Source organism: Coloeus monedula (genome assembly GCF_965178545.1).
Source record: "Coloeus monedula genome assembly, chromosome: 29".
Classification (NCBI taxonomy): domain Eukaryota; kingdom Metazoa; phylum Chordata; class Aves; order Passeriformes; family Corvidae; genus Coloeus; species Coloeus monedula.
Window position 1 is genome coordinate 3,979,394 of NC_138809.1, and position 27,053 is coordinate 4,006,446.

Below are 27,053 nucleotides of genomic sequence, written 5' to 3' on the forward strand. Positions count from 1 at the left end.
GGCAATAGGATTGTCCAGGATTACGGCACTGCTATTTTAAGGGATCGAATTTGATCTCGATTATTTCAAAAGCAACGGATTCTCCACTCCCGATTCCAAGGAGAAATGGCTATTTAACACTGTGCCAGCCCCTCGCCGCAGCTCCAGCAGGAGCAGGGTGGGAACAGGGTGGGATGGGAGGGGCACGGATCACTCTGGAGCACGGGGACACCAGGGACACCGGGCAGGATCCACTGTGTGGACAAACAGTGCAGCCAGCAGGGACAAGCCCTGGGCCCGTCCTTTCTGTGCTGGACATTTCCCTGCCCAGACACACAAACAATCCCTTTGTGCAGGACACAAACAAGGGCAGGACACAAAGAATGGATTCAACGTCGGGATCAGCTGAGCTGTGCGCATGATGCGGCCTGTTTGCCACCAGCCCCTGGCCCCCGATGGCCACCGCTCCAGCCCAGGGCCTGGCCCACCTGTATTTTTCCTAAGAGAAAACCAGGAAGGCTGAGTGGGAGATGGACCAGGGGCGAATACACCAGCAATGGCTCCATGGGAGCTGTGCCAGCACCTCCCGGCACACCCCGGCACAGCTGATGGCATCACCAGCCACCTGCTCCGGCCACCAGGCCCCCTGCTCTGGCCACCAGGCCCCCTGCTCTGGCCACCAGGCCCCCGGGTCTGGCACAGTGCTGGGACACACTGTGTGCTTCTGCGGGCACCCACAGCACCGGGAATGCCAGGCCCTTGGCACGGAGACTGTCAGGCCCTCGGCACAGGGAATGTGGGGCGCTTGGCCGAGGGCTGTGCCATCCCACCAGCCCTGCAGCTGGTGCCCCACTCGCCGGTGTTCCCGTGCTGTGGGCAAGGAGCAGACAGCTTTCCCTGGTATGGAAAGTGATTCCCAGTGGGAATCAGGCTCAGGGGAGCGGATGCTGACCCCTCAGCCTCCGGGGTCAGTGTTCCAGCCCCACACAGGGGGCACAGACTCCACGGACGGGGATGCCACTCAAGGTCTCAGGCCCCACACTGGGAGAGGTTACGGACCCCTTAAGGGGGGTCTCAGGCCCCATAAAAGGGGTTACCGACTCCATAGACGGGTTTCAAGCCCCTCAGCACGGTCCCAGACTCCTCACCAGGGTCCCAGGCTCCATACAAGGGGTCTCAGGCCGCACACAGAGGCTCACGGGCCCCTCACGGGCCTTCGATCCCACTCCGGGGTCTCGGGGGCGTCCCCCTCACGAGCGCCCCGTCCCGCCGCCAGGGGGCGCGCTGCTCCCCCGCCCCCCGCGCACGCGCGGTGGCGCCCAGGAGGGGCGGGGCCGGGCCTGGCCCTGCGCCGCCATTGGCCCCTCCCGGCACGGCCGCGTGCGCCCGCCAAAGCGTTCCGGGCGGGAACGGGGGCGGTGGCGCGTTCCGGGTGGCGCGTTCCGTTCCGCCTCCCCCACCCCCCCTCCCCCCCCCCCGCCCCGGGAGCGGCCTCGGCGGCGGCGACGGCGGCGGCGGGAGGGCCCGGGGGCCGCTCCGGGCCGGGCCGCGCCGGGCCGCCCATGGAGCCTCTCGTAGGTAACGGCGGGGCTCCGCTGGGCCTCGGGAAAGTTTTGGCGGGGCCGGGCCTTGGGGCGGTGTCGGCGGCGCCCGCGGGGTCATGGCGCGGCCTCAGGGGGCGGCGGGGGCGGGTCCCGGGGTCGATCTCGGGGTGCGGGTCCTGGGTGCGGGTCCCGCCTCAGCCGGGGGGCTGCGGGGCCGGGGCCGGGAGGGCTCCCCCGCGCCGCGGTTGGTCCGGGGCCGCCCCCCGCCCGTTCCTGGTGCGGAGCCCCCGCGCTGTCCCGCCGCTGGAGCCACCGCCGGGCGGAGGCTTCACCCCCGGTGCGGGGCTCCCTGAGGAGGGGGCGACCCCCGCTGCCCCTGGGGCAGGGGAGTGACGTTTTCCTGGTCCCGGCGATTTGGGGCCAAATAATTGTCGTCTTGGTGCTTGTTTTCCCCTGGGAGCGCCGGGATGTCCGGGCGGCTGCCCGGTCCAGGCTGGGGTCGCTCCCGGGGTCTCTTGCCGAGCGGGGCAGAGCCGTGAGCGGCCGCCGGGGCCGGGCTCGGGTCCGTCGGCAGCGAGACACGAGCTCAGAAACAACCCTGGAGTTTGCTCGTCCCGATCAGTGAGGAACGGGCTGGCTGATTCGCGGCTGCCTCGCCGGTCTCCGTGATGTCGCTGTGGGCGAGGAGCAGCTCCCGGCCCCAGCCCCGGACGATCCCCAGCTCCAGGGAAACTCTGTTCCGAGGCCTTGGGAGTCACTCGCGGTAACGGGACGGAGCCTCCCGGGAGCTGGGTTGGGTCCCAGAGCACCGGGAATGCTGCGGGGCCCCTCGGCTTTCCCGTCTGTGAAATGCGTACACGGGATGGCTCCGAGGCGGTAGCCGGGACCGGGCATCTCCGGGTTCGTAAAGGCCCTGTTGTCCGCTGAGGTCATGGAGCTGGAAAGTTCGAACTTCCAGCCGGGATTCTCTGCACCGAATCACTGACACCGTTGGTTTTTATCTTCCTAACCCGGCACGTGTCCGTGCTGGGTCTTTTTTTGGGGAGATGGGACGTTTAAGCTACTTAAAGATGGTTTGTGCTAAAGAAACTTCTGGAGTGGAAATGGCGTGGTCACTTGTGGATGCAGTGTTGGATGTGTCTGGAGGGGCGGCTATCAGGATACGAAGCTGGGAAGATCCTGGACATGGATCCAGGCATCCCCCGTCTGTGTTTCAGGTGTGAGACCCTTGTCAGCCCCTGGTGTGGGCAGGAGCATCCAAATCCCACCAGGATGGAGCACGGTTGGGGATGGGAAGAGGAGCTGTGTGCCCAAATTACTTAAAATTCAGGACTCTGCTCTTCCTGCTGCCTTAGTATCGGTTGGTTCGGTTTTCTGTTGGAATTTATTGAATTTTCTGCTGGTGTTTGTGGTGAATCCGTGTCACACGGTGCCGGGATGTGGCTCTGCTGTCCATGGGGGAGCGCTGGGAGATGCTCTGGCCCCTCAAGTGGTGCATCAGCTCCCACAGTCCTGAGTAACACTCTGAACTCATCCCTGCAAATGACTGAAAATGGATTTTCCTTGCGGAAGGAGCACTGGGTTGAAATATTCTGGGGAGAAAATGCGTGGAATCGGTGATGAAGCTGCTGTGGCCTCGATTGCAGAGGGGCCACTTGGAGCATCCCCAGGGATACGGGCAAGGACAGCGCGTGCCGGGCCCAGCTCTTTTAGAGAACCAGGGTCAGGCTGGAAATAGTCACGGCCTGGTTTAAGGAAAACTTGGCTCAAAGGGAATTTCTTTGGTGCAGACACCAAGGGAACTGAGTTTGTTGTCAGTGCTTCATTAGAGAATCCTATAATTTTGTGAGAGAAAGGAATTGATAACTAGGAGGGATCATGATGATGGGACAGAACCTGGATTTGATGGAGCTGCTGTGTTTGTGTTGGAGACTTTTTTGGCTTTTATCTGTCTTGGAGGTGTCATTCTGGTGGGTTCTTCGGCCCAAGGTTCAGGATGACCTGGGTATTGGGAAGAGCCCAGCTGTGTCTGGAGCACTGGGAAGCAGTTGGAGCTCTGGAAAAAAAGGGGTAAAGCTGTTCACTGAAGTGCTGGAGCTTTATAAAAATGGGATGATTTCCGTAGCTGTCATTTCACTCCTGCTCCAACTCCTGAGCACCAATGTGGTTTTAGGAGCCCCTTTTCCCTGCTAGGAAAGCTCGTTTGCAGGGATCATGTGCTGTCCTTTTGGATCGTGCTAAAACTCTGCCAGAGGTTCCAGAGCCTGTGGTTCCCAGAATGGTAAATCTTGGAGAGCTGCTTGTACCAAGCATGAGGTGCAACCGCAGAGCCGCATCCAGCACAGCCACAGCTGCCTGTGCCATCTGTTCCCAAACATCCCTGTTCCTCCCTCTCGGACTGACTTCCTTCTGCACTCACAGCACCCCTCCCTTGGGCTGAGGGGCTGACGAGCTCCAAGGGTGTCCTGCACCATCAGTTTTGTCAGGAATAACTGTTTTTTGTTGATGATGATGATGAGTCAGGTTGATTCCCATCCTGGAAGAGGCAGGAGCTGCACAGTCTGCGTCCCATCCAGCACTTCTAGACGGAGCTTAGTGACCCCAGCACAGGTGTCAGGTCAGGACGGGTGCCGTTAATCCTGGCAGCTGTTCCGGCGGCATTAGGTAACCTGCCGGGCCAGGACAGGGATGTGGGATGGGATGGAGGCAGCCCCCACTGTTCTGGGGAGCAGGAGGAAGCCACAAAACTCCTCCAGCAGCATCAGGACATGCTTGCTTGGAGCTCATGGAGAAGCTCATTTTTCTCATCATTGTTCCGATAAGTGTTCAGGTTGGAGCTGCTCCCATGTCCCACCTGTAGGTCCCAGCGTGGCCTTTCCCCTTGGGACCCCCCTGCTTAGCCCTGAGTGCTGCCAAATTCCAGGGTCTTGGAGGATTTGGGGTTAGGAGTTTGATATGTGCTGGTTTGCCGCTGTGCTCCTGCAGCTCCCCGATGGTGGGAGCAAAAACATCCGTGCAGGTCTGGCAGGATTAAATTTCCCGTGGATTTGGGCACCTCCCGCCTCACCTGCAGGTCCCTGAGGGCTCTGGGGGTCAGGCCTGGGGTTCCTCATGTCCCTGTGGGAACAGGATGTGGCGGAGGGGCTGGGCCAGGAGCAGAACCCTGGGAGTAGAGTCCTGGCTCCCAGCTTGGTTCCTGCCCTCAGCAAAACATCATGTGGCAGATCCAGGGGAGAGACGTCAGAGTTTGCTGCTCTTAAAATATTTCTGGAAGTACCTTTATAAACACACTGGAGCCACTGGTCGCGGCCAACCTTGGGTCAGGATTTGACCCTTGCAAAGAGATTTATTTCCTGTTTCTGCAGCATGTTCAGCACAATTGAAATCTAACAAGATAAGGGAATTAAAGCCCCATAAATTCCAGTCTGGAACTTTGAATGGATCCAGTTTTGCTGCTTCACAGTTGGTTCTGGTGAAATACTTCAGCTCAGTGTTCCCGATGGTTTATTTCCCCCCAGGATGGAGCCAAGAGACATTGAGCTCTTGGACCCTGTGTCCTCTTGAATTCCTCCCTCAGTTTCCCAACTTCCCTGATGATGTCAGGGCAGGGAGCGCAGTCCTGCCTGCGGAGGGCTGGGGTGCTCCACCTGCTCCTGGAGAGTCCCTTCCCAAACCTGGTATGTGACCATTGGAGTTGCCCTGGGAGAGGCTGTAGGCAGCAAGAGAGAGGAGGCTCCGGGGGGTTTTATGACTTTCTCCTTATTTTGGATGAACATTTGATATTAAAGGTCTGAATTCCCGTTAGGAAGGATTTGCAGGCTGCTGGGATTGACTAAACCCAGCTTTGCCCCATTCCCAAACTGGGCAGATTCCTGCTGCCTGGAAGGCTGAAGGTTGGTGTTAGTGTTGGGTGGATCCGTTGGCACGTGGGGATGGGGCTTTCGGTTCCCAGGGGCGTGTGACCATGGAATGCTGTTTGCGTGAAGCTCCAGCTCCTTCTGGTCCAAGCAAGGTGCGACTCCAGCACGGCTGATCGCTCCTCACTTCGTCAGGAACGTTGCTGTGCTCAGGCCCTGTGGAAGTGCGGGGGGATATTTGTTAAACATTTGCTGAGAAACCTGCTGGTGTGCTCTGCAAAGAGCTGTTGGGATCGCTGGGATCACAGGAACAACTGGGCTTAGTCCTAAATACGTGTTTTCCGCATATTTCGGGTTGGAATGTGCCAGGAACGCTCACTTTGGATTACATCCAGCTGTGCTGCATCTCCGTGTGCTCCCGGGGGCTTTGGGGTGTGCTCAGTGCCTGTTCCATTGCTGGGGGATGGATTTGAAGTTGTGGATCTCCTGGGGCTTGGATTTCCTACCTGGGCTCATATTTCTGACCTATTCTGGAAGGAGGGAAGAGGAGAGAGCACTTCCCTTCCACATGGAGAGGAAATAATCAGTAACTCTGGGGGGGGGACATTTCTCCCTCCAATTCCTCGATAAATCTCCAGCAATCCATCACTGCCTCGTCAGACCCGGAGTTTTCCATCTGTGTTTTCCCTGGCGTTTTTGTGCGCGCGGGAGTTCGGAATGCCGTGGACGAGGGGGTGGGATGTGCTGCTCATTCCCTCCCCAAACCTCCGCTGCATGCGCTGAGTTTTCATTTTCATTGGAATTCCACACCCACCTGAAGGAAGTTTTACCCGTTATCACAGCCAGTTTCGTCCTGGAGCTGCTCCTTGTTCCTGCAACCTTTGCCAGGGATTAAGAGGATCCAAACGTGCGGCTCCTAATTAGGGATGTTCCCTTAATTGGTGGAGTAAGAGCAGGAATCACTGCCAAATCCTGCTCCCGGAATGCGCTGGGCTTTGGCATCACTTCCGACGCAGCTCCTGGATTGGTCTGGCAGCGATGGAATACAGAGTTTTTTTGGGAGCAGGAACTTAATAACGACACGGTTGCGAGAGTGGGAATGGTGTTTCTCCAGCAAAGCCAAGAAATTGCAGGCCAAAGACTGGATGTAACGGTTGCTCGTGGGGAGTTGTGCTGTTAGGGAATTTCACCCACCTTTAAGGATAATCTTGGAAAAAAACATTTCAAGGCATCAGGGGGGTTTTACCCATCTTTAGGGATAATCCTGAAAAAGAGACTTTTTTCCCTGGGCACCAGGAAAACAACCAGGTTTGTTCATCTTCCACACAATCCTGAAATTTGCTCTTTTATGCCCAATACACCAGCACCTCCCTCTGCCAGCCTTCCCAGATTTTCCCCTTTTCTTCCAGATTTTCAGCTCGGGATAAATTATTTTCCCAGTCTTTTCTGTTCCTTGATGGCAGAATTTTTAGCCCAGCCTTTAACTGCAAAGCACCAAATTCTGTGGAGCACTTTGCTGATCCGGACTCTCACGGATGAGGCTGCTCTCCCTTTCCCTCTCTGCCCCAAGGAATGCGGAAAATCAGGATTTGAAGGCATGGCAAGAGCACACGCCTTCTGCAGGCTCAGAACCTGACAAAATCCAGATTTACAGAATAGGCCTGTGGTTTTGTTCCCTTCTGGGAATGAGCTCTGGAGTCAAAGCAGCCTGGCAGGGGGCTCTGGAGTGGGAAGGAGCTCTGTCTGGACAGTGATTTTTTTGGTTTGGTTTGGTTTTTTGTCTGAAAGGCAGTTTTTAAAATGTCTTTTCCATAGGACGCATCTCCTAATTCTAGCATTTTGTCCTTGCTCCCCTTTCCCTGGCTCACAGCCGGGGTGCTTGGAGTGGGACGCAGCAGGGATTTGCTCCCTGTAAATGCACGAGAGAAACTTTCTGCTTTCTCTGTGCTCCCAAATATTCATTTGTTATATAATTTATTCCTGGATCCTTATTACTGATTTGGAAAGAGGCGCTCCACCATCTCTGAGATGAGAATTGGGTTTAGTTCATGAATTTTCCAAGGAAATGCCCATTGTTGGTTACAGCAAAGTGGGTGTTGTTCTCCCAGTTCCCAAGGAATGAACTGGCAGTCCCGGAGCACAGTTCATTTTAGGGGGAGGTTTACGTCCCGCTCAGCCCATTCCCGATCGGGACATGCGATCCACGTGTGCTGTTGGTGTCATTCCCAGATTGATGCCAAGGAGCCAATCTGGTGCCGCTGATTCCGCCCGGCCTTGGCTATGGACATCGTCCTGTCGGATTTTGTTCGCTCAACAGGGGCAGAGCCAGGGCTGGCCAGAGACCTCCTTGAAGGTATGGAAAACTGGGAATAATGGGGGAAGTGCTCAGGGGGGCTGATGGGGAGTAGTTTCCAACACAGATGTTCGGGAACTGCCTCAGCTTCCGTGCTGGGTGAGGGTGACCAGCGCTGCTCCCTTCCCATCCAGGCAAGAACTGGGACCTGAGCGCGGCGCTGAGCGACTTTGAGCAGCTCCGGCAGGTGCACGCCGGGAACCTCCCGCCCTCCTTCAACGAGGGCCGCGGGGCCCGGCCCCCGGAGCGGGAGCTGGCGCGGCCCGGGAGGCCCCCACTGCAGCGCCAGGATGATGTCGTGCAAGGTCAGTGTCCGAGAGCCAGTGGGATCCGTCAGCTCTTCTCCTGTGCCAGAGTGATCAGGCTGCTCGCTGCCCGAACTGCAGCAGTCTGGTGGTGGCTGCTGTGGGATTTGCTGCTCCTGCCCCACTTTGCTGTTTGCTCTTCCTTCATTCCCCCAGAGAAGCGCCTGTCCCGAGGCATCTCCCATGCCAGTTCCACCATTGTGTCCCTGGCGCGTTCCCATGTCTCCAGCAACGGCAGCAGCAGCGAGCACCTGCTGGAGATGCCCATCTGCACCTTCCAGCTGCCCGACCTCACCGTGTACTCCGAGGATTTCCGCAGCTTCATCGAGCGGGATCTCATCGAGCAGTCCATGCTGGTAGCACTGGAGCAGGCCGGTGAGTGCTGGGTCCATGCTGGTGGCATGTGCCATGGGCAGGTGGGGAGTGTCACCCACAGGAACACCCCAGGATGTCACATGGATTCGTACCCAACAGGGAATCATTCCATCATTTTTATGACCTGGTGCAAGGGCTCAGTAGGAGCCGCTTCCCTTCAGCCATGGACACTGAGTGTAAATAACCCAGGGTTGTTACCACTGTGCACAGTTGAGAGGGAAAACACCCCAAAACTGTCATTGTCTCACCCCTGGAGCATCCCAATGCTCCGTCCTTCCAGTACCATGGAGAGACAGGGAAAAGGGAATTCCTGTGTAACACATCCTGCTGACAAATTCTGCATTGATTACAGACCCTGGAGGTCGATGCTGCTGCTCCAGTGCCTGCGGGGTGCCTGGGGAGGAACCCCCTGCTTTGCTTTCCATCAGGTTCCTGAAGAGTGCCAGGGGATCTGTAAATGAGGTTGAGCCAGGGAATGAGGGGGACATCCGTGCTGGCAGGGAAAACCTCATCCCTGGCACCAGGAAGGTTCCCATGGGCAGGGGCAGGACACTGCGAGGGGTCTCAGGAGGGTTTACACCCCCCCCCGCTGTTTCTGTGGTGCTGCACTTACCAGAGAACACATTATCCGTAGGGATAACAGCCACTCCAAGGGCCCAACTTCTCCCTCTCCTGCTCAGGAGTTGCTGTAAGAAATATTCTCATGTTTTGGGAATGAGCACTTGATCCCAGCGATCCCATTACACGGTGATGCCGTGCAGTGACAGCAGAGCTGCTGGCTCTGGTGCAGATAAACCCCAGATCTCATCCCAGCAGAGCCAGGGCTTGGGTTCCTGTGTCCCAACACAAATGGAGTGCGGGGCTGGGGGTTGCCGGGTGCTTCATCTGTGGGCTGGGGGCACTTCCAGGTGTGCTGAGATGCCGTTAATGGGAAGGAATTTAGGAATTCAGAGTTTTAGAAAATGCCTTTCGGAGACTCGAGTGTCTGTGGGTTGCTATAAATGAGTGTTTTGTCTGTAACAAAGGGCTGTAGTGCAGCTATGAAATATTCCAAGCTGGATTCCAAGTGGGGTTTTGAGCATGGTGCTGTGATCTACAGAGACTCCCATTATGAATTTAGTGCACACCATCCTTAGGGGATTAAGGAAATATTTTATAGCCCAATAAATGTTCAGATCCTCTTCCCTGTGTATTCAGAGGTCCTGTTACACCATTGTGGCAGAGTAAGCGCTTTCAAAGTGGCTGTAAACTTCAATGAGATCCTCTGGGAATGCTTTGAATGTGCTCGGAGTGGTATGGAAAGGTCTTGGTGGAGCTGAGACCTCAGCCCTCAATGGAGCCTTGACGTCCTTTGACACAAACCCTTGTGGATCAGGAATCAGGCCTTGCTCCGAGTTGGGAAGCTGCAGAGTGAGTTTGCTCACGGCACACAGGGAGGAGTAGTCCATGGTGCCTCACCTGAGGATATTGGGGAAAAAAATAATGAAGAACTGAAGATCCTGATCCTGGTCCTTCACCTCTGCCAGGGGGAAACCCCCGTTGGTTTCTCATTGCCACACAGGGTGGCAAAGGGTGTCCAGGTCCGTGTCCCTGTTGGATCCCTTGCATCAGCCTCAGGAGCACAGGGCCGAGGGAGAAACCCCTGGGACACTCCCTGTGTCACGCAGTGAGAGTGGATTCCCAGTAGCCTTAGGAAAGCCATTTGTGGTTTGGATGAGGCAATCCTCCCTTCATCTGTTCCTTCCCATTGCCGTGACCTGTTAGGTGGCTCCTGCTGGAAGATACGATGAGATTTCCCCAAACACCCTGTGGGGACAAACAGGTGTTCTGTGGGATAGCATAGGGTCATGGTGCTGGATCCCAGTGGACTTTCTCTGTGTGCATAAGATCTGTTGCCACCACAGCCGTTCTGGGAAGATCCCTCATGCTCCTGAATCCAGTTGACTTCCCTGCAGAGCTCTCAGGGCTGGCTCTTAAGAGCCACACACAGAGAAATGTGTTGTTTTCAATACTTCTGGGCAGCCTCTTGGCCTTTCTGCCGCCTTGACGAGAGCAAAACGTCGGGAGGAGGGTTGGGCAGGCGGTTCCTTTGGAGACAACTTCTCTTGCGTAACTGGAGCCAGTGCAAACACTCGGGCACAGAAATACCTCTCCAAGGTGTGTCTCCTCAGATCCGACTTGGGCAGAGGTTGCACAACCTCCGAAGCACCAACCGGAGATGCAAACTCCGTGGAAAAGAGCATCAAATCCTGCAGGAACAAGGGAAAATGGACAGAACCGAGCTCTCGGCACTGCCCCTAGCAGCGTTATGTGTGGGACAGCTCCTGTGAGGCGCCACGTTCGCTCCCCTGGCCCTGGGCCACTTGGCCAAGCTCCCGATTGTGCCGTGCCAGGAGCCATATTGAGGGAGCAGCCGGCTGCTCCGTGCAGAGCCATTGTCCCCGGGCTCAGTGTGGAACACTTCCAGCTCTGGCAGGTCCCTGTCGTGGCGCTGGGCACAGGAACGACCTGCCTGTGGCACACTGAGCTTCATGATGTTTTGTTTTCTAGTGTTTGGGGATGTTTAAAGCCCTGCTTTCTGCCTTTAGTTCCTCTCCAGCTGGTCTCCCTGAGGTTGTACAAAGCATTTCCAGCAACCCTATGCCTGTGTACTGGGATCCCTGGCAGGGATCATGCTCCAGAGGAAGGAGAGGCTCTTTGGAAACACTGGGAAAGGGCTGGTTTCCTGCAGGGGCGATTTAAATACAACTTGTTGGAAGCCTAAACAGGCTCACCCAGCCAAAAACCTGCCTGTTGCACAGGATCCAAAAACTCCTGGAAAATACGGTGGCAGAGGAGGGGTGTTGAGGGCAGGGCAGGGCAAGGCACAGGCAGGGGGTTCAGAGTCCTGATCCAGCTCAGCTTTCTCCTTTGGGAAGGGCTGAACCTCCAGCCACACTGGGCTTACTGGGCATTTTTTCCTACCTTCTATTTTTAGCTTCTCTTGACTTGAATCACCACAGTGACCTAAAACTCCTGGTCTAAAGTGCCGTCGGTTTGCGTTTGCAGCAGGAAAGCTGCTGGGATCAGCAGAAATCCTGGCATATTCTGCCTAAAAACCAGTGAGCAGGGAAACCTGGCCATGAGAGAGTTGAAACTGGAGGGATTTGGTTCCAAGAAGCAGCAAAAGGCTGGTTTTCCCTGGAGAAGTTGTTTGTGCTGGGCGCTCCTGGAGGCATTTTCAGACTGATGGGCTTTGAGGAGGGAAATAAGGGGAGTGGGGGAAAAACAGATAGAGGAGAACTGGTCTGGGTGGAAGCCCTTGCTCCTATATGTGTGTAATTCTGGTTTGTGTGACCCCAAATTCAGCCCTGGCATCCTCGGGGAGTTTTGCAGCTCCAGCCTCCTCTTTCTGTTGCTTTGTCACTGTCCTTACTCTTTCCCCCAGTCCTGGGATGGGTCTGTACCTTCCCACCTGTCCAGGTGCTCCCCCGCTTGTTCAGCTGGTTTTATCCTTGGCTGTGGTTTCGGAAGGGCTGAGCCCCACAGTGCCCCCCCAGTCCCGTGCTATGCCGTGGTTTCACGCTCTCCCAAATTTCCCCAGGGCGCCTGAACTGGTGGGTGACGGTGGATCCGAGCTGCCAGCGGCTGCTGCCCCTGGCCACCACTGGCGACGGGAATTGCCTGCTCCACGCTGCCTCCCTGGGTAAGGCTTGGCTTAATCCCTGGGAAACAGCCAACCAGTCCCTGAGCAAGAGCCCACGATCCCCCTTTGGGAGCAGGATCCGTCCATTCTGGTGGGAAGCAGGGTGCTGCTGCTCCTCCCGGAGCAGTGTGCGGCTGAGGCAGTGTTGGTGTGCAAGAGCAGTCGCAGTGCTCGGGCTCTGTGGGAGTGGGACGGCTCGAAGGGAAGGGGCTGCCAGCAGCTTGTATGCTTCTGAAATCCCTCTCCCCGTCCATCTGGCAAGCTTCCCTGGACTCCTGAAGGAAATGTGGGATAATGGAGCAGCCCCTTCCCTCCTCTGGTGTGTCTGTGCAGGGACCTCAGTGGGTCAGGGAGTGACACCAGCCCCTCCTGACCTTCCACTCCGTTCCTTCTCACTGCAGGTATGTGGGGCTTCCACGACCGGGATCTCATGCTCCGGAAGTCCCTCTACACCCTGATGGACAAGGGAGTGGAGCGGGAAGCGCTGAGGCGGAGATGGCGCTGGCAGCAGACGCAGCAGAACAAGGAGGTGGGAGCCAACTGAATGTTGGTTTGGGCCCTCTTTGCCGAGGGGAATGTCCTGGGAAAACATCCCGTGGGTTTGGGAGGTGCTTCCTTTTGGGTCTGGAATTCTGGGCAGCTCCCTGCTGTGCCACTGCACTGTGCTGAGGTAAGGGGTGTCCTGCAGTCAGAACTGCAGCAAACTGAAAGGGGCTTGGGACAAGTGATAGGACGAGGGGAATGGGTTTAAACTAAAGGGGGAAGTTTGGATGAATATTGGGAAGCACTTTCAAGGAGGTGGTACAGAGTATGTTGATTATTTTTGCGTAAATCCATAGAGAAAAGTTGTGCTGTGGGTATAAACCTGTGCTGGAGCAACTGGAAGAGGTTCACTTGGAGGATTTTGGGTTCTCTTTGCTGTTTTTCAGTCTGGCTTGGTTTACACGGAGGAGGAGTGGCAGAAGGAGTGGAACGAGCTGATCAAGTTGGCGTCCAGTGAGCCCCGTGTGCACTACAGCACCAATGGCGGTGGCTGCGGCGGGTATGGAGCAGAGAACACATCCAGGTGTAGAACAGGGAATGCCTTCCCTCAGGACACAGCTCTCATGGTGCTCCAGGGCAGGGCAGGGGCTCTGTGTTGGTCTGTCTCCTTGGGGTTTCAGGGGAAGGACAAAGGATCCTGAGGAAATACAAGGCACATAAAGCATCCCAGGAAAGGATTTTGGTGCTGCACAGCCTCTTCTGTGGGGTAGCACATGGACTGAGCAGGGAATAAATGCTTCCCTTGTGTTTCCTTGTGTTGCTGGCTCGAAAATGAGAGAATAATCCAGAGCTGAGAGTTTCTGCCATCTCACTTCTGTTTCAAGGACACTTCCCTGCCACAGCTGTCCAGCCCCTTAGATAAGGGACTCCCAGCAATGCCAGGCAGCATCTGGGCGTTCCCTGGGCACAAACCCTTGTCTTGGAGCAGGACATTTTGGGGATCCACACCTAAACCCTCAAATTAGTGCTGAGATCAGCCTTAGTGCTGTCCACCCACCTGTATGTGGCTGCCTGTGAAACCTCCTCCTGGTGTTACAAAGCAAATGGTTGAATACCCAAGGGATGACATTGAACTTCTCCTTTCCCCAAGGGTGGAGAGCTCAGAGGAGCCGGTGTACGAGAGCCTGGAGGAGTTCCACGTCTTTGTCCTGGCCCACGTGCTGAAGAGACCCATCGTGGTGGTGGCAGACACGATGCTGCGGGACTCGGGCGGTGAAGGTGAGACCTGCCCTCTCTTTCCAAAGTCTCTCTGACCTGTCCACCTTTCCTTTCTACCCCATGTTTTCCCGGGGGCTCTTTTCCCCCAAGCCTGGACCTGGAATTGGGAACAGCACAGGGGGGAGAATTGAGCTGCTGCAGGCGAACCCAAGGAGGGGCCAGTGCCAGGCTTGGCTCCCAACTTGATTTCTGCTGCTTTAAGAGCATCCACACGAGGGTTTTTTTTCTTTCTGCCTCTTTTGGCCCCCCCCCCATCTAGAGATGGGAAATTCCGTTCCCTGAGAGGCAGATTTTCCACCATCAGCTTCAATTTCCTGTCAGAGAAGGTTAATCAATTTCCATCGTTCTGTGGGCAAAGTTTGTCTTGTGGGGGTGTGAAGAGGAGGGCTTTTTATAGAAAATACCAGTTCATTCTACATTTTACATCCTCCCGATGTAAAATAACCATCTATTTTGGGTTGTGGTTTTGTTTAATATCCCTTGAGATGACAGAAAATTGCAGGTGAGCCCTCGACTGAGGCAAACGGCTCATTCTGGAGCAACTGCAGCACAAACAACTCTGAACTCTTGAACCTGTGATCAGAACTAACCGCCCTTGTTTCTTCCCAGCATTTGCCCCAATTCCCTTTGGAGGGATCTATCTGCCCCTGGAAGTCCCAGCCAACAAATGCCACCGGTCTCCATTGGTTCTGGCTTATGACCAAGCCCATTTTTCTGCCCTGGTCTCCATGGAGCAGAAGGAAAACACAAAGGATCAAGGTGAGTGATGAGATTCAGGTGAACAAAGCACTGAGGAGGAGGACTTGGGAGTGCTGGGGGGGAGAAGCTGGCCAGGACCCGTCAATGTGCACTGGCAACCCAGAAACCCAACAGTGTCCTGACCTTGGAGCCCTTCCTGAAGGGGCTCCAAGAGCTGGAGAGAGACAAGACAAGGGGGAATGGCTTCCCACCGACACAGGGCAGGGTTAGATGGGATATTGTGAAGAAATTCTTCCCTGTGAGGATGGTGAGGCATTCCATGGCGCTCTGACGATTCCATGATCCCAAGCACTGGCAGTCACTGGGATGTGCCATGAGGCCATTCCAATCAGAGGTGATGATATTCCTGGTGGGTGCTCAGAGCTGGCTCCAAGTGTGGAGTATTTGTCCTTTTGGGCTGTAAACATGACATTTCTGTCCCGGGGCAGCTGTGATCCCCCTGACGGACTCTGAGCACAAGCTGCTCCCTGTGCACTTCGCTGTGGATCCCGGGAAGGAGTGGCAGTGGGGGAAGGACGACAGTGACAATGTCAAGCTGGCCAGGTTGGTGATCCAGGGTGAGGCTCTGCTGGGGGTCTGGGTCATCCACAGAGCAGAGAGGTCACAGATGAAGGGGTCAGTCCTGACCCCAGCTGGAATTTCTTGTGCTGGGTGAAAACTGTGCCCAGAAAATGACACTGTTCATGGGGATGGAACAACTTTTCCTTCATGTTGGTATGTTTTGGGTGGGGCTGTGACATCTCATGAGCTTCGTTCCCACACAGTAAATAGATGATGCTCCAGATCCTGGAGGTCTGGGCTGGGTGTAGCTCGGACACCAGCAGCAGTGGACGATCTTCTGTCATAGTAGCACAAAAAAAGTCTGTTTTTCCATGCGCCACCGAATCCCTGTGTTGTGGGTCCCTGGAGTGGGAAGAGTGGTGGCCACCAGACCATGCCTGGTTTGGGTGAAGCTTTGGGCAGGTCTCACCATGGTTTGGTCCCAGCAGGTCCTGTGGCTGAGGCAGAAGCGTTTTGATTCCGACACAGGAATCTGATTTCTCCCTTTGGGTTTTCATTGAGAAGTTGGAAAGCTGCATCATTGTCCCTTTTTGTGCTGTTGGATCTGCTGTAGGAAAACACCCCTTTAAACACGTAACACAGGGAATAATGTAAACGTGGGGGGAGATATTTCCAGGTGGGAAATTGCAATGGCTCTAACTTGTGGTTTTGCCCCAGTGTGACGCTGTCGCTGGAGGCCAAACTGCACCTGCTGCACAGCTACATGAATGTCCGATGGATCACGTTGCCTTGTGACATGCAGGTAAAGGGACCAGGGGGATCTTCTTTACTTATGAATTATTTAACCCTCCTTTCTAAAGGGAAGCTGGTGTAGGGCCTCACCTGGGGGCTCTGCCTCATATGGGGTTCTGAGCCTGCAGGAATTGTGGCTGATTCTGCTCAGAGAGCAAGGAAGTGACTCAGTTTTGCGGGTGGGCACCTTTTCCCTAGAGCTTTCCATGCCCATTTTCAATCTTCACACGACCTGGAGGCCCGGTGTCCCTGAGGGACGCCCCATGCTCTAAACAAACGGGACCTGTTGGTTTATGTCCACCTCAAGACTGGGACAAGTCTCACCCCCTCTTCCCTGGCTTTACCCCTGAAACCTCGAGCAAGTGGAGCTATTATAGAATCACAAAATAGGATCATAAAATCCTGGGATATCTCAGTTTGGAAGGGTGCCACGGGGACATTTAGGGATGTGCAGGATGCACTGGGGATGGATCTTTCTGAGTGCCTCTAGATGCCATCGCCTCAGTGTTCCAAGCAATGCCACCTCCTTTGCTTCATCTTCCACCTGAAAATCTTTACTTGAGGAGTTTCTAGACTTTGATATTTGTCTTTTCTTCCTCCCCAGGCACCTCTGGCTCAGCCAGAATCCCCCACGGCCTCCGCGGGTGATGACGCTCGCTCGGCAGCGGAGTCAGGCGAGTCAGACAAGGAGTCGGTGTGCAGCAGTTCTGCCAGCAACGGGGGCACCAGGGCGGGCAAGGACAGGGAGAAGCCAAAGAAAGAGCGGGAAAAGGAGAAGGAAAAGGATAAAAAACGGGCAGACTCAGTGGCCAACAAGCTGGGAAGCTTTGGGAAGACTCTGGGCAGCAAACTAAAAAAGAACATGGGGGGCTTGATGCACAGCAAAGCCGTGAAGGGTGGTGTGAGCAATGGGCAGGGAGACACCATGGAGAAGAAGAAGAAAGGATCACTGAAGGCACGGAAAGGCAGCAAAGAGGAATGTTCCCCAGGAGACTTAGCTCCTGCAGAGAAACCGTGTCCAGGTAAAGCAGCCCCGGAGAAGCCATCGGATCCCTGCAAGTACAGCAGCGACGTGCGGCTGAGCCTGAGCATCCTGCGTGCGGCCATGCAGGGCGAGCGCAAGTTCATCTTTGCTGGCCACCTCAAGACCAGCACCCGGCACCAGTTCCAGGAGGAGATGATCCAGAGGTACCTCCTGGATGCCGAGGAGCGTTTCCTGGCAGAGCAGAGGCAGAAGGAGGCAGAGAAGAAGGCGCTGGGCAGCGCTGCCCCGGCCAAGAGGCCAGAAGGGGAGGCGGGTGCCCAGCGGAGCGAGGAGGCGATGCCGAGCCCCGTGTTCTCCCAGCCACCTCCCACCTACCCCCCACAGCCCCTGGAACCGGCCGTGGGTGCTAAAATTGCCGCTTTTCCCGCCAGCTATTCCGGCGTTTTCACCTTCCCCAGGCCCTCCATGGGCAGTGCTGAGGGGCTGCACCCACCCGGCTGCCCCGAGGGCCGGCGGCAGCTGGCAGGGGGGCCCTGTGGGAGCCTCCCCCCCTATGCCACCCTGCCCCGGCACCACCAGGGCCGGCTCGGCCTCTGCCCCCCTGGCCCTGCCCACCTGGGCCGGTTCTCCCCCACGGACATGGACATCCAGCCTCCCTTCCCTTCGCAGTGCGAGGGCTCCGGCTGCCTCGCCCCGCACAGCAACGGCTGCCGGGAATTCCTCGATCAGGACAAGGGAGGAACAGCGGATAAAATGAGAAGCCAAGCCCTCTACAACATCCAGCAGACCAAGTGCAAACAGCCCAACTGCAGCTTTTATGGACACCCAGAGACTGGGAATTTCTGCTCCTGCTGTTACAAGGAAGAGCTGCGGCGCAGGGAGCGGGAGGCGCTGGTGCACAGGTTCTGATGCTCCCCCTGCGCGGATCCGGACCCATGGAACGTGGGGAATGCAATAACAGAGATCCATTTTGGTTTTACACCCACCCATGCTCCCCTCCCGCTCTGCAGGAGGTGGGAGCAGGCGTTAGGCTGGATGGGCTGGGAATGGCATGGGGCTGGTGGGATTGAGGGGGTGCAGGAGGGAGAGAGGGTGGAAAACCAGGCCCTGCTTTCCCAGAGCCCCTGCAAGGGAGGAGGAGGATTCCCGGGGGTGCCTGGGGACAGTGGGGGCTGCTCGGGTCGGAGCACAGGGTGAGGGGGGAGAATTCCTCAAAAACTCAATAAACCAGACCAAAGCTTTGGGAGCGGGCAGGGGGAGCAGCTCCCACCAGGTCCTTCCCGCTTCCCTGACTACCTGGGACGGAGCAAAAACGCCCCATTTTGAGCGTCACAAACCTTTTAATGGAGTTTTTTAACACTGGTTTTATTCTGTATTTCTTCTTGCTGGTACTGAGTGACACCGCGCTGGAGTTGGACATTGGTGAGGTGGGGGTGGGTTGGACTCCCCCCACCCAGTCCCGGATGGCTCCGAGCACCAGGATGGGCTCAGGGCTCTGTCCCCCCCTCCCTGACCAACAAGCTCAACTCTGGTTTTAAAAATGTTGTTTTTAAACTCTTTCTGAGGCAGGGGGAGCCAGGGGGGGCCTCCCAGCGCTCGAGGGATCGGAGGTTTCTCTTCCTGTGCAGAGCCCCCAGCCCACGGGAGAGCCGAGGTGAGATCCTGGGTCAGCGTCTCCTGCCAGGAATTCCCAGTGGCGTGGGGCAAATCCCCCATGAATACCCACTGGAAAGGGGCCCCAGAGCACCCCCAGTCCTGGGGTGGAGCCGGGGGGTCACAGCCCCATGTAACTCCTACTTGAGCACAGCTACTCTGTACTACCTCTGATCCTGATTAACTCGGCTCCATTGTGCTGAGCCACCAACTGACCTTTAGGCTGCGGAATTAATCCATATTTTTGATAACAGGGCTAAAAAGCAGAACAATAAGGTAAAATCCTCCCATGACTAATGTCCCGCGCCATTCCTGACCCCATCCCGGCCCCCTGGCTCCCAGGGTGGGATTCACTTTAGCACTGCGATGTTTGCACAGAATTTCTTGGGTTTTTTTGGTAAGTGCAGCTCCCAAACCAGGCCCGATCCTGCATGGAGTGAGGTGCAGCATTTCCTATCACATGGAAATAAAACAGGAGTTATTTCCTTCAGCCAGAGCTTTACAACATTCCCTTGGTTTTATTTTGGGGTTGATTTTCCAGAAGGCACCAAACTATGCAACCCCTTCCTGCCCACGGCCATTTCCAGCAGAAGGGATGAGGGCCTGGGCAGAGGAGCTGGAAGTGTGCTGAGCTCGGGGGATCACCCGACGCCTTACACTTGCCCCTAAAAAAATTAACTTAGACCTAAGCCCCTGCCCCAAATTAAGGCCTTCCTACACCTAAATGCCCCAAAATAAGGCCTTTCCTAGTGGGATCCCAACACTTTTGAGTCCAGCCAGCAATGCTCCTTGTCCACAGATTTTCACTTCCAAATTTCAAACACCCCCAGGGATGGTTTGACTCCAGTGTAAGTTGTTTTCCCTGGTTTTATAAAATCCCCAAGAATGGCTGAAGCTGTGGGAAGGGGAGGGTGTGGCACCCACTCCAGCTGGCTCCTCTTAGCTTGGAACAAATTCCACATTTCTCCCTCAAACTGCAGGAATTCCAGTGAACTCTAACCCTGGGGCAGGGACATGCAGCGCTGGCTAAGCGGCACAGGCTCTGCCTCCGCTTGAAATGCATCCCAAATTTTAAGCTGAAATGATTAAAACCTAACCCAAACCCTTCACTATTTGTGGGCACTTGGTTTAAATTTCAGTTTCTGATGTTTATTTTTCCCAAAATCGGAGCAGCAGCTTTATTTTGAGGTTGGGAATATCCTTCGGCTGTGCCCGAAGCACCGGGAGCAGGGATGCCCCATGGCACGGGAGGAAAGGCGGGAGGTGGTGCTTCACCACTTGTTCCTCGGGTTTTGGGGGAATTTCTCTCTGGTTTGGTTAGCTCCATCCCAGTGGATGCTGGACTTGGGTGGGGATGGGAAGTCCGCAGACCTGCTCGCTGGTTTGGTGGGTTGTGGGAGGAGAGAGGGAAGAAGGCAGAAAACCTGTAGGAAAAGCACCAATCCTGGAGGGAAAACTCCAAAACTGGAGGAGGAGCACAAAACCTGACCCCAGGAGGGATTTTTCCATGGGGATGGGGACAGGGAGGCTGTGGTGTGACCCCAAGGTCAAACTAAGTGCACTTACTGGTGTGGTTGGAATTCAAATTGCTGCCATCGGATCCTGGTGGAGGAAAACTTTGTCTTTCAGTGTGTGTAAAACCCGTTAATGAGATTTGATTTGATTTGATTTTATTAAATGAGATTCACCTTTGCCATTCCCTGGCCCCTCGGCGGGGGAGGCCGGGGCAGATTTGGGTCTCACTAACGCAACGCTGAGTGACCTGAATTAATTCTGCAGTGGTTTATTCACAAAAAACCTCTTTTTTAAAAAAATTAATTCCGGATTGATTGGTGATATTTGGCCTCCAGGTGAACAGGACTGGAGCGTTGCGCTCGGGCTGTACCTGTGGCCTCATTGTGGCACCACGGACTCATTGACAATAAAAACCTTCAGCTGATGCACCTGAGGCTCCTTCATCCCCTCACCCCGAGGGCTCTGGGGGTCCCCAATTCCCTCCTAGGGCTGTTCCTCATCCCCTTCTCCATCCAGTTATTCGGATTTTGGGGTTATTTTGGTTTTTTTTTTCTCCACTGAGGAGAACAGTGCCTTCTCTCCTGGAGAGTGGGTAAACTTCCCTTCTGTCTATTCCATTTATTGTGTGATTCCATTTTGGTACTAATTCTTGTCTTTCCTTTAAAAAAGAACATCCTCAGCTGCCCTTCCCTCCCTGTTTTCTGTCCATCCTCGCTGGTCTTGGGGCCTTTTCCCGAGCTGCATCCCAAGGCCACCCCAGAGGGATGCTCCCTTTGGTACCCGAGTCTCAGGACAAAATTAGGGATAAAATCCAGCACAGCCCATATGGATGCTGAAGCTTTAAATGAAAGAGGAAAAAGAGGTTTGGGGGTGGTTGGAGATGGATCACAGAAGGTGGGACCCCACGAGCAGTTTCCCGTGGGATTTTTGTCACTGGGATTTTCTCTCCCAGCTCCCGGTGTTTTTCCTTCCTGCCGGCATTGTGAGTGACAGTCCGTGCCCAGCGTCATGTCTGTGCCGGATGATTTTCTTCCAGGATCTTTCCTCCTGCCATGGCCCAGACTGACCCCGTCCTGGCTTGGAGCAGCTCCAGGCTCAAAGCCTCCAGGAAATTCCTCTCATCTGCCAGGTGCTGGAGCCAAAAGCCTGTCCAAGCCCCCAGGAACCTCTGCCAGGTGATTCTCCTGCAGGAGGAAAATTGGGGTGCATGAGTTGCAGCCCCTCAAAGCTGGGGCTGCCCCCAAAATCTGGGGGGAAATGCACCGAAAATCAGAGTTGGAGGTGGAGTTCTGGTGAGTTTTCCATGTGCCTGGGTTGTGTCAGGATTTATCCCGGCACATGCCGGCACTGCTACCTCGGCTGCCTCGGGCTTTGGGTTTTGGGGTGCCCGGAGGTCTCGTGGCCGCCATCCACCTACTGCCCGATGCGGGGTCGGGGGCCGGCGGGAGCGGGGCCGGCTTGGCTTTTGGGAGCCGGTGTTGGGCTGGGAGGAGAAGGCTCCGTGCTTCGGCCGTGAGTCACCGAGCAGCTTCTCCTGCCGTACGCCCGGGAGAGGCCCTGGGCCCCCCTTCCCGTGACGCTGCTGACGGGCTTTTGGGGGTACCCCGGCACTGGGCAGCGCTTGCGGGGTGCCGGGGCAGTGGGGACCCCAGAACCGCCCGTCCCTGAGGGGGTCCCCGGGTCTGTACCCCCGCCCCGACGCTGAACTTCTGGGGTGCCTGGGAGGGGGTGTCCCCATCCGCCTGCGGAGCTCCCGCCCCCGGGCTCCCCCCTCTTTCCCACCGCCGGTACCGGGCACTGGGATGGCGGGGGGCGGAATGCCGGGATCCGAGGGGTCGGGATGCGTGGAATCCCGGGCCCCGAGGGGCGGGATGCCGGGGCAGGGATGCCAGGGGAGGGCGGGATGCCGGAGTGGAGGGCGGGATGCCCGAGCCGGGCCGGGCGCTCGGGGCTCTCTCCCGGGCCGCTCCGGCCCCGGCGCTCCGGGCCCGCCCGGCCAAAGTCCCTGCGCCATGAGCGGGGCCCCGGGCGGCCGCCGCCCGACCTTCCCCGAGCTCCCAGGTAGGGCCGGGGCCGGGGGCCGGGGGTCTTGGGGGGGCTCGGGGCGCTCGGAGCCCCGGACCCAGTGCCGGTCCCCGCAGGGGAGCGGGTGCTTGAGGAGGCGGCGGGCGCCCGGCAGCGCTGCGGGAGCGGCGGCGGCTCCGTCCCGGGAACGCTGCTCTGCACCAACCGCCGCCTCGCCTTCCTGCCCGGCCAGGTGCGACGGGAACACCGGGAACGCTGGGAATACCGGGAGCGGGACCCGGAACGGGACAGCGGGCCCCGCGTCGCCTGCCCGGGGGGACCCCTGCCCCGGCGCGACCCCATCCCACCGCATCCCGATCCCATCCCGAACCCATCCCACTGTACCCCGACACTCGGCTCAGCCCCATCCCACCGCATTCCTGACTCCCATCCCAGCTCCATCCCAGCCCCATCCTGGCCCCCATCCTAATGGCATCTACACCCCCAGCCAGTGATATCCCAACCCCACTCAGCCACATCCCCGCCCCATCCCAGCTTCATCCCAGCCCATCCCGGCTCGTTGATTGCAGAACCCGCCGTGTTCACCCCGGGAACTCCTCACTGCAGGACATAGTGGGGGACAAGGCACAAGGCTCAAGGGACATGGGACAGCTGGGTCCAGATCCATCCCCACCACCCTTCCTGGGACTGGGGGGACACTCCAGCTCTGCCCGCTCTCCCACAGGCCCCTGGCTCCCGTGGCCTCCTCCACTCTGAGGACGAGGTGGCCCTGCCCTGCATCCGCAAACTGGTGGCAGGTAATGGGGATATCTGGGCGCACGAGGGATGAGCTGGGCAGGTGTCGGGTCTCAGCCCCATGTGATGAGTTGGGCAGGTCTCAGCTGGCCCTGACAGTCTCATCCCCCTGACCCCAGCCAGCAGCTTCTCCAAGCCCAAGGTGCTGACGGCCGCCTCCACCCTCAAGTTCATCCCCGAGGAACTCGTCGTCTTCTGTCGGGATTTCCGCCTGCTCCGCTTCTACTTCCCTGAGAACGGGTTGGCTCCTCAGGCATTCCGGGTAAGCCAGGGAGATGCAGAAGTGTTGTACCCTCACTCTGGGGTACCCCGCGGTTCTGGGGAAGCCTGGGGGGCTCACACTCCACCCTGGCTGCCCCTGCAGTTGGCCAATGCCATCGCACGGGCACGGGAGGCGGCTGCATGGCTGGGGGACGCTGCCGAGGGACACGATGGCTGGTCCTGCCCTGGCGGGGCCCCCCCAGAGGAGGTGGAGGAGGAGGAGGAGGATGAGGAAGAAGGCTCATCTGCCACACTGCTCTTCGAGAGCCCACAGGACTGGGAGAAGGAGCTGCAGCGTCTCGGCGCTGCGGGCTGGAGGGTGAGTGCCGTCAACGAGCGCTTCGACATGGCACCCAGGTACAGCCCCGCCAGCCCCCCAGCACTGCCTGAGCCACTGGAAATGGCACGTGTGATTTGGGGGACCCCACTTTGTGCCCCCCCTTCCCACAGCCTCCCCCAGTACCTGTGGGTGCCCAGCGGGCTTCTGGACCACGACCTCAAGCGAACCTTTGCCCACTTTCAGGAGCGACGGGTGCCTGTGAGTGCCTGGGCAGGCCCTGGTGGGGTGGGGGGCACTGGGAGGGGGATGTGGGGGCATCACCCCATTTCTCTTGCAGCGCCTGTGCTGGCACCACCCGGGGGGGGGGGACCTGCTGAGAGCCGCCGGCTTTCACCCGAACTCAGAGCCAGGCAGCGAGGACATGAGGTGGGTCCCAGGGGGTCCCGGGGGTGCTGAGGGTGTTCCCCCGGCCTGGCCCCACCCGGGGCTTCCTGTGTCCCCCAGGTGCCTGGAGGCGCTGCTGCTGGGGGGCCGTGGGCCCTGTGTGTTGGCCGACATGGCCGAGCTGCCCACGCTCGCCGACATCCAGCTCGCCCACCTGAGGCTGCAGGCACTCTGCCTGCCTGGTAAGTGGAACCAGGCAGACCCTGGGGACCCCCAAGCCCCCGGGGGGGCTGGGCCTTCCCCCCCACTGAAACCCCATCCCATGGGATCCAGGTGCAGCAGCGGAGGAGAAGTGGCTCTCGGCCCTGGAGGGAACACGCTGGCTGGACCACGTCCGGTGAGCAGGAGACAAGGGGGGCTCTTTGGGGCGTAGGGAGGTATTTTGGGGTGTAGGGGGGAAATTCACCCTAAATCCAACAGTGGGATGTCCCCCCAGCTCACCTGGCGCTGTGGGGTGAGGGGGGCATTGTGGTGGGTGCGTGAGCTGCCCGAATGGGCAACTGTGGCATTTTGGGATGCACTGAAGCCCTGCTTTTGCCCCCCAGCACCTGCCTGAGAAAAGCTGTGGAGGTGGTGTCGCTGTTGGCAGGGAAGCGCTGCTCTGTGGTCCTGCAAGGTGGGGGCATCGAGATGGGGGATGGAGAGGGATGGGAGGGATGGAGGGGGCTGGAAAGGGAACCCCTCTCACCATCTTGCCCCCCCAGAACCCTCGGACCGAGACCTGAACTGCCTCCTGGCCTCTCTGGTGCAGCTCCTGGGGGACCCCCATGCCCGCTCCCTGCCTGGCTTCCAGAGCCTGGTGCAGCGGGAGTGGGTGGCAGCCGGACACCCCTTCCCGCACCGGCTGGGGCTGCTCTGCCGGGACACCCCGAGAGAGGAGGTGAGACTCCCCTATTCCCATCCCACCAGGGTGACAGGAGTCGGGACCCTGCTTGGGAGGAGGTGAGGCCACCCCATCCCATATCCCCCCCAGGCCCCCGTGTTCCTGCTCTTCCTGGACTGCACGTGGCAGCTCCTGCGGCAATTCCCAGCAGATTTTGGCTTCACTGAGGCTTTTCTCCTGGCGCTCCACGACAGCAGCTTCAGCCCCTACTTCAGCACCTTCCGCTTCAGCTGCCAGCGCCAGCGGGACCATGGCAGCATGGTGAGGGGCAGGGGCACACTGCTGCATCCCCAAACCTTCCCATTTCACCCCTTCTTCTCCTTACTCTGCCTCAGTTTCTCCACCCCAATTTCAAACTGGGGATGGGCACCCCCAGATCTCCCATTTTACCCCTTCTTTTCCCCTCTGTGCCTCAGTTTCCCCATCCCAAATGGGGGACTGACTTCCCAACTCTTCCCCCGCAGCCCCGGCTCCCCAGCCAGACCTACCGGCCTGTGGGGGGCTGGCAGGACCCTGGGGGGCACAGGGGAGGCCCCCCCACCTGCACCTTCCCCCCGGTCTGGGCCTGGGGACGGTGCTACACCCGGCAGCAGCAGGAGCAGTTCCGGAACCCCGTGGGACCCCCGGCCCCCGCTGAGCCCCTGGCCCCAGGCAGGGTGAGTGTGCCTGGGCTGGGGGGGCTGCACCCTTCCTTTGCCTCCCCTTTGTCCTCCTGGCTGGCTTTTCCCTCCCGTTATTCTTTAATCCCTGTTGTTTCCCCCCATTTCCTCTTTCAGCCCCTCTTATTCCTAACACCTGTTTTTTCACCCCACCTTTCCTCCCCTGTTTTCCCTTCACAACGGATTTCTCCCCTTTTTGTTTCCCCCTAATCCCTACTCCCTCTCATCCCTCAGCCCTTCTGGATTTCCCTCCATTTTTCCTAATCCCTGTTTTCCCCCTTTCCCAGCCTGGAGACCCCTGCCTGTGGGGGGGAGCTGGGCTGGTGCTGATGCTGGCTAAGGGCTCATTGTGCCCCCACCCCCTGCCCTGGTGGAGCCGCCCCCCCTTGCACCCCCCACACCGGGTGTTCCCCCCAGAGAGCCGGGAGATGCAGGGGGGGCTCTTGGGGGGCTGCTGCCGCTCCCCGGGGCTGCTGCTGCCCTGCACCGCCGGGCCCTGCATCCGGCTCTGGCACCGCTGCTACCTCAGGGGGCTGCCCCAGGAACAGGTACTGGGGAAACTGAGGCACGGGGAAAAACTGGGGCCTGGGGGGTCCTGGTTTGGGGGGTCCCGGTTTGGGGGGTCCCAGCCTGTCCTGCTGCTTGGGCTGGGGGTGAGGCTGGACTCAATTTGTGTCCATCCAAGTAACCCTCTCTGTGTGTCCAGCAGGGGAGATGGATGGAGGGAGGGATGGAGGGATGGAGGGAGGAATGGAGGGATGGATGGATGGATGGATGGATGGACGGATGGATAGAGAGATGGATGGACGGATGGACGGAGAGATGGATGGACGGATGGATGGACCCCATGTCCATCCATCCCACCCTGTCCCTGTGTGTCCCTGTCTTGTGCTGGACATTCTGTCCTGTGTAACCATCCTTGTGTCCCTGTCCAACAATGAACACTCCACCCTGTCCGTGCTCTTGTCCCTGGGTTCCTGTCCTATCCGTGCCCCGTGTCTCTGTCCCATCCTCGTGTCCCGTGTCCTGTGTCCCCCACCCCATGTCCCCATCCCATGCCGCACATGGTCTCTTGGCAGCGCGGGCGCTTGGCCCCATCCCTGGCTGGGCTGGCTGAGGAGCTGGAGCTGCTCCAGGAGCGGCTCCGCACCTGGAACATGCGGAGACCCCACTGAGATCCCAGAGGGCACCTGACCCCACCCCAGCTTTGGGACACTGCCAGGATCACTCTGGAAGAGCCCAGTGCCTCCAGCTGCTCCTGGCTCTTCTCTGGGTGCCTGGGGGGTGCCAGGAAGGGCAGAGCGGTGGGTCCTGAGGTGTCCCCGATGCTGGACGGACACTGCGTGGTCACAGCTTTCCATTAAATTTATGCTGCCTCCATGAGGCTCGAGGAGCTCAGGGATGGGGATTGGAGGAGCTGGGATGGGACTGGAATGGGGATGGCAGTGGGGATGGGACTGGGATGGGGTGGGATGGGGTGGGATGGGATGGGACTGGGATGGGACTGGGATGGGGTGGGATGGGATGGGACTGGGATGGGGTGGGATGGGATGGGGATGCTGCGGGATTCCTGAACTGGCACCTCCGGCACTGGGATCATCTGGCCCTGAGGAGCCCGCGCACTGAGGGCGCTGCTGGCCGC

The 27,053-nt window shown here is 58.0% G+C and overlaps 2 protein-coding genes across 4 annotated transcripts; both read left to right on the top strand.

Annotated features, from left to right (window-relative positions):
• The first annotated feature begins 1,446 nt into the window (after positions 1-1,446).
• OTUD7B (OTU deubiquitinase 7B) lies at positions 1,447-20,480 on the top strand. 3 transcript variants are annotated; one of them, XM_082298822.1, is made up of 12 exons: positions 1,447-1,557; positions 7,610-7,733; positions 7,868-8,038; positions 8,195-8,413; positions 11,997-12,098; positions 12,500-12,627; positions 13,028-13,140; positions 13,732-13,859; positions 14,469-14,618; positions 15,047-15,161; positions 15,837-15,921; positions 16,516-20,480. In XM_082298822.1, exons 2-12 carry the CDS (start codon positions 7,661-7,663, stop codon positions 17,803-17,805), a joined length of 2,574 nt encoding a protein of 857 aa, XP_082154948.1. In that variant the 5' UTR covers positions 1,447-1,557; positions 7,610-7,660; the 3' UTR covers positions 17,806-20,480. The 3 variants fall into 3 exon arrangements, with proteins under 3 accessions (XP_082154948.1, XP_082154949.1, XP_082154950.1); XM_082298823.1 differs by having other exon boundaries at positions 1,447-1,553; XM_082298824.1 differs by lacking the exon at positions 1,447-1,557 and adding an exon at positions 2,235-6,688.
• Positions 20,481-22,076: 1,596 nt separating this feature from the next.
• MTMR11 (myotubularin related protein 11) lies at positions 22,077-26,597 on the top strand (the record flags this gene model as incomplete). The annotated part of the gene is made up of 15 exons (XM_082298643.1): positions 22,077-22,125; positions 22,206-22,321; positions 22,814-22,886; positions 23,004-23,146; positions 23,249-23,502; positions 23,596-23,683; positions 23,763-23,851; positions 23,930-24,051; positions 24,143-24,206; positions 24,415-24,485; positions 24,574-24,749; positions 24,843-25,013; positions 25,217-25,408; positions 25,699-25,959; positions 26,491-26,597. 15 exons carry the CDS (start codon positions 22,077-22,079, stop codon positions 26,584-26,586), a joined length of 1,965 nt encoding a protein of 654 aa, XP_082154769.1. The 3' UTR covers positions 26,587-26,597.
• Positions 26,598-27,053: the final 456 nt, after the last annotated feature.

Excerpts from the sequence above, each read along its gene's own strand:
- OTUD7B (XM_082298822.1), top strand. The coding sequence starts at position 7,661 with ATGGACATCGTCCTGTCGGATTTTGTTCGCTCAACAGGGGCAGAGCCA. Across the intron at positions 13,141-13,731 it reads AATGGCGGTGGCTGCGGCGG|GGTGGAGAGCTCAGAGGAGC; the intron begins GTATGGAGCAGA and ends CCTTTCCCCAAG. Across the intron at positions 14,619-15,046 it reads GGAAAACACAAAGGATCAAG|CTGTGATCCCCCTGACGGAC; the intron begins GTGAGTGATGAG and ends GTCCCGGGGCAG.